The 6,479-nt window shown below is 44.2% G+C and overlaps 1 protein-coding gene across 3 annotated transcripts in view; it reads right to left on the reverse strand.

Moving 5' to 3' along the window:
* Positions 1–5,621, reverse strand: part of DHX9 (DExH-box helicase 9) — a 41,798-nt gene extending 36,177 nt beyond the window's left edge. For all 3 annotated transcript variants that reach the window (XM_086343480.1, XM_086343481.1, XM_086343483.1), the window contains exons 1-3: positions 5,503–5,621; positions 1,863–1,995; positions 921–1,061 (exon numbers count right to left, since the gene is read on the reverse strand). In XM_086343480.1, the coding sequence (XP_086199606.1) occupies positions 921–1,061; positions 1,863–1,973 (252 nt within the window). In that variant the 5' untranslated portion in view covers positions 1,974–1,995; positions 5,503–5,621. The remainder of the gene's footprint in view (positions 1–920; positions 1,062–1,862; positions 1,996–5,502) is intronic.
* Positions 5,622–6,479: the final 858 nt, after the last annotated feature.

Below are 6,479 nucleotides of genomic sequence, written 5' to 3' on the forward strand. Positions count from 1 at the left end.
CTAGGAAAAGGCTTAAAAAAAAACAAAACCAAAACACACAACTAGAATAGGTCATAACACATGGAACAAAGGCCAATGGGTCAAACATTTGAAAAAGAATCAAGGTCGTCTTGTCCAATCTCTTTGTTTCACAGATGGCTCAAGCAAACTAATTAAAAATCTTGTAATTATATAGCGGTACACCATACTAGAAAGTAAACTCAATTCCTGGGTAAATGCAATGGAAAGGTAAAAAACATGTATTTTTACCTTTATAAACAAGTTAGAATACAAAAACCTTTGGGTTTTTGTATTCTAAAGGTTTTATAAAAACTGGATGTTTCATGTAATACCTAAGGCATCTGCTTAAATCATAATGTGATTTTTTTCATAATTTATGACTTTTTAAAAACATCAGCAATACCACTGTTTTTGTGAAAATTCGAACTTTCACTTTTTAGTTAATAAGTTTATTTTTTAAAACTTTTGCTGCATACACACAATGTAATTAAAAATAATTACGGTATCAAAAACACAAGAATGATATTCTACTGTACCAAATACTATTTTAACTCTAAGAAAATGTCAATGGGAGCAAATGCATCTTAAAATGTTACTGATTTTTATATTGTTTAAAATGTTATTTTTGAAGTACACAAAATACAACAGGCTCTGAAAAATCAGTTTTGAATGAACACAATATGTAAAACCCTAAGACATACAGACTAAAGGGAATCCCCAAGTCAGGTACATAATGAAAATGAAATCCAAATCTTCAGGAAATCATCCCAGTTCTCTGAGAAAACAACTCACCCCCAAGGTTCACTAAGGAACACATCAACATACTATTTGAAAACAACACTGAAAAACTATCACGCTGCGCCTCCATACATGCTGGATTAGCATAATCTTATATGTCTCAAGTGCTTGGCCATACTTACCCCAATAGCCGGGACTTCTTCACTCTTTAGTTCATTTATTCGAACCAAATAGTTAACAAAGTCTCTGGCAGCATTGCTCTGTGCATCTTTTTTATTGGTGGAATTACCCATGCCAGTGTAATTATATCCTTCGACTCGAACCTTCAAGAAAAAAATATACTCAGAGTGTGACCTGGGTAATTTTGGGATTTAAAAAATTCATACCACACTAGACCATTAAGGGATTACAGTTAATTACTGGAAATATACTTTATAAACAGTGAAAACAACACACCTAAAAGAATTCACAGGCTGTCTTATAAAAAATGCTCAATTCATACTGTCCAGTGATAAACTAATCCAAAAGCAAGAATGTTAACTTATGTGGCTCAGATAATCTCTTCTAATACAACATTAAGTTCCACATTAAAATCTGATTTTACAAGACCAAAGAATAAACTACCTGTATTTATTTTAAAGCACTCTGACGTTAAGCAGTTAAGAACGCGCAGTTAAGACTTTCTACTGGAATTAGTAACTAACTAGAGACAGTTAATCCAATTTTTCTAGTCTGCACTACTGGTAGTGCATAAAGTGTGAAAGACACATTGTTCTAATTAGAATAATTTACCTACCACTTGTTTTAAAAGTAACTCTCAGGGAATTCCCTGGCTGTCCAGCGGTTAGGACTCAGTGCTATCACTGCAGGGGGCATCGGTTCCACCCCTGGTCAGGGAACTGAGATTCCCCCAAGCTGTGTGGTGCAGCCAAAAGTTTTTTTAAAATGACTGATTTCATATCACTTGAAAATGATTTATAATGAGATAGAAATAGCAGACAAGTCACAATAAAGGACATATCCCAATGTACAACACATTAATATTTCCAAACAGAAAACATTATTCTTTTAATAATAAAATAAGCCTTAAAGTCACATAAATGCAAACGGTATTTTTTTAATACCTCGCACATGAATTTCTGTCTGTTTTTGTTCCCCACTGCTCTGATTTCATACGATGGGGTCATCTTCCTTTTGCCACACCAGGCATACAGAAAATTTTTAACATCACCCATGATTCAACTGTCTTCTTCAGACCTAAGAAACAAGTTAGTTAAAAACAGCATTATTTGTAAGAGTAAACAGTGGAAATTACCAATCTGGAAATATCCAATGGCTGAAATTTACTGAAAATCTATATTAAGCACAGGATATTCTACCATGATATTCTATCATGCTGCTATTAACATTGCCTATTAAGAAATGTTAATGATGAAATTGGACCATCACATTTTGTTAAAAAAAAAAAAAGCAAATACTAAAGTATAATTTGTACTACACAAAAAGTATGCATAAATAAATCAAGACTGGAAAAGAATTATCCCCCCCCAAATGGTTATCTTTAGGTAACTACATGTGATTTTTACCCTTTCTTAAAAGAGATTTTATGTAATCTTTTTACAAGGGGTACTTTATGTGTTTTATCTAATCCTCACAACTGTGAGAAATATACATGATAGATCCTACTATATCATCATTTTACAGGGGAAGAAACTCTGGCATAACTTCCAAGTTATCCACCGTGGAGGCAAGTTCAAACCCAAACTATTATATTAAGAAATGGTCATCAATTATTTCATATATAAATCCAATAGTTTACCCTCATTTGCACTGTCTCCTAGCAGACTGTCCTCAAAGCTGCAGGCAATATATTGTTCCTGCTGCTGCTGCTAAGTCACTTCAGTCGTGTCCGACTCTGTGTGACCCCACAGACGGCAGCCACCAGGCTCCCCCATCCCTGGGAGTCTCCAGGCAAGAACACTGGAGTGGGTTGCCATTTCCTTCTCCAATGCATGAAAGTGAAAAGTGAAAGTGAAGTCGCTCAGTCGTGTCAGACTCTTTGGGACCCCATGGACTGCAGCCTACCAGGCTCCTCCATCCCGGGGATTTTCCAGGCAAGAGTACTGGAGTGGGGTGCCATTGCCTTCTCCACAATATATTGTTAGTAAATCCAAATACCTCCACAATATATTGTTAGTAAATCCAAATACATAAATTAATCAGTACTTAAAATAATTAATGAACCTAAATATTTTATACTAAATCTTTAGGCCTTGATATTCATTAAAATTTGAAAATATTATATCTTCTTGATGTAATATTGCACTTGTTAACATTCTCCCTCTACTCCCCCTGTAAGATAGCAAAAGATATTTAGCCTAAGTCTAAAATCTGAATTTAAATTACTAGCTAAGTATCTGAGACTAAATTTAGAACCAGAGAAAATATACTACAAATTCAATTTGCTGTGTTGTGAGAAGAAACCCCATTTCAAGCATTAAGTCTAAGTCTTGTGTCATCAAACTGGACTTAGTATAAAGTTTATTTTGTAGTCACAGTCACCCTGTTGTTCAGTTGATAAGTCATGTCGGACTCTTTTTGACTCCATGGACTGCAGCACACCAGGCAGACAGTCCTCCACTATCTCCTGGAGTTTGCTCAAACTCAAATCCATTGAGTCAGTGATGCCATCCAACCATCTCATCCTCTGCAGCCCCGTTCTCCTTTGCCTTCAATCTTTCCCAGCATCGGGGTCTTTTCCAATGAGTGAGCTCTTAGATGGCCAAACTACTGGAGCTTCAACTTCAGCCCTTTCAATAAATATTCATACTTGATTTCCTTTAGGATGCGGTTTGATCTCCCTGCACTCTTAGGGACTCTCAAGAGTCTTCTCCAGCACCACAATCTGAAAGCATCAATTCCTTGGGGCTCTAACAGTAAAGAATCTGCCTGTAATGCAGGAAACCAGGGTTCAATCCCTGGGTGGGCAAGATCGCCTGGAGAAGGAAATGGCAACCCACTCTAGTATTCTTGCCTGGAGAATAATTCCATGGACAGAGGAGTCTGGTAGGCTACAGTCAATGGGGTCACAAAGAGTTGGAACACAACTGAGTGACTACCATACTCCCACACCCCACAAACACACCCACCCCCTTCTTTATGATCCAACTCTCATGCCTGCAGCTGACTATTGGAAAAACCAAGCTTTGATGATGTGGACCTTTGTCTGCCAACTAAGTTAACCCTGGAGACACCCAATCAACGAAAAGCTGTGGAAAGCTAAGGATATCTTCCAACCATGAATAATTAATTAAAAAAACAAGCCCTCAAGGTGAACGAGTAACTTGGAATATGAAGGACTACACTATCAAATTCCTTCTTCCCTCGGTAGTTTCATCTAACTCCATAATATTAAACACCAACTATACCCTGATGATAACCAAATACATACTAAACATTTATAGTCTTTTTAACCTCCAAAACCAAGTTCATCTAACAGACCCATTTAGATGCTACCTTGGCATCTCAGTCAAAACAGAACTTTAAATTTCTTCCCCAAACCTGTTTTTCTTCCCCCCAAGCCCAGTTTTCCCATCTGCCCAAATGGCACCACCATTCACCAAGTTACTGACGGTGTGGGACCTACCCAGTCCCTGAAGATCCTCTATAGCTATCCCTTGTTATGTGCCCGTCGGTACCCTTAAAGGAGCACCCACGTGAACTATTTTACTTAGCCTTTACCACACTGTGCAGAAAAGCATTATTATTATTTCCTTGTTACAGGTGAGTAAACTAAGTCAAGAATAACCTGCCCCAAGAGACAGAGCTCCTAACTGGGGGCCCCAGAATTTCCAGCCAGGTAGTCCACTGCTCATCCACTGCCCACTTCTGCCTCCAAGGCAGGTGTCCCATCTCCCTGCTACCCCTCTGCACACCTGCAGTACGGGAATGACGTCCTCAACGATTCCCACTTCCTCCACTCTACTACCCCCGAATCCTTGCTTCCATTAAATTCTCACCACACTCCAGTCACATGGCCTTCTTTCAGTTTCCAACGCCTGCCTGGCCGTTAACACTCACTACTCCCTTCGGCCTCTGCGGTTCTGCTCCCTCCTCCGTCGCTGACGCATCCTCCGCCCCACGGCCGACAGTTCAAAGATCTACCTCCTACGGGACGCCTGCCCTCGCCACCCGATCTCAAGTGGCTCTCTCCCTTTACACTAATTCCTCGCGATCTCTTTACGGAAACCTGCAGACGCCTGTTTTCCGACTGCCTCCCCACCCCCACCACAACCCCTGGAAAGGAAGGGCCGGGACGCTGCCTCACTCCTTTACTCTCTGTCTACAGCGGCCGCAGGACAGCGCCTCCGAGACAACAGCCGGTTCTGTGCGGCTTGAACGACCGAAGGGCCCTAAGGCGAGCGCGGCGCCTCGGCGGGCTCACCCCTCCCCCAACCCCACCTTCCCCTCTGCGGCGAGAGCCGCGCCGCCGCGCTAGGCCAGAGGAGGAAGTGCGGCCTGGCCGTTAAGCAGACCCGGCCGGGAAAGGCTGAGCGAACAAGCATGGCAACAACGCGGCTCCCCCGACCCCACCGGCAGCGCAGCGCGGCAGGCAGCGCGCAGCCTGCAATCCGGGAACCCGGCGGGGCGGCGCCCCACCCCCACCCCAACCCGCCACCGCCCGCGCCAGCGAACAAAGCCCGGCTGCAGAGCCGCGGGGCCCACGCCGGCCCAACGAAAACCACAAGGCAGTTTCCCCCTTACCCTCGTCTGCTTTCCTGGTGCCCGAGAGCACAGCCCTCTTAGGACCGTCCGTAGCACCGACCTTTAGCGACGGACACCGGTAGAGCGAACCGCAACTTGCAAGAAAGCGGCTGCGAAATGGCTGCGATCGCGGCGCCAGGGGGCGGGGCCAGCGCTCTGCGCATGCGCAGAAAGCGAGCTGGGGGCGGGGAGCGGCCCACGCCGCCGCGAGGGAAGGGCGGGGCTGCGGCTACGTAGCGGCCGTTAGCTTCTGGTCGCCTGGGAGATGGGGCTGCCAATGGCGCCCGCGGTCCCGGCCTGGCTTTCTTCTGTAGCAGAGCCATTTCCTGTTTGAAAGTTTGGGGGACTTGGGGGGCCCGGTAGCATTTTAATGTATCAAAATGTTTTGCAGCTTTTGTCATAGGGACCTGTGGTAGATGAGGTGCCCTTCCAAGACAGAACTGAAATGTTAGGTGCTAAATTTATAGGGGTTTTGTTTTAGTTCCTAAGGCTTGTCCAACTCTTTGCGATACCTTGGACGGTAGCCCGCCAAGCTCCTCTGTCCATGGGATTTCCCAGGCCAGAATACTGGAGTGGGTTGCATTTCCTTCTTCGGACCCAGGGATGGAACCGGTGTCACCTGCATTGCCAGGCGAGTTCTTTTCCTGGTGAACTACCAGGCAGGACCTCAGAGGCTTGTTGCTGCTGCTGCTGCTGCTAAGTCGCTGCAGACGTGTCCGACTCTGTGCGACCCCATAGACGGCAGCCCACCAGGACCCCCCGTCCCTGGGATTCTCCAGGCAAGAACACTGGAGTGGGTTGCCATTTCCTTCTCCAATGCATGAAAGTGAAAAGCGAAAGTGAAGTCGCTCAGTCCTGTCCGACTCTTAGCGACCCCATGGACTGCAGCCTACCAGGCTCCTCCATCCATGGGATTTTCCAGGCAAGAGTACTGGAGTAGGGTGCCATTGCCTTCTCCGAAGAGGCTTGTTAGGGTA

Source organism: Bos grunniens, chromosome 16 (genome assembly GCF_055505025.1).
Source record: "Bos grunniens cultivar Pamir isolate PY7600 chromosome 16, Bosgru_T2T1.0, whole genome shotgun sequence".
Classification (NCBI taxonomy): Eukaryota; Metazoa; Chordata; class Mammalia; order Artiodactyla; family Bovidae; genus Bos; species Bos grunniens.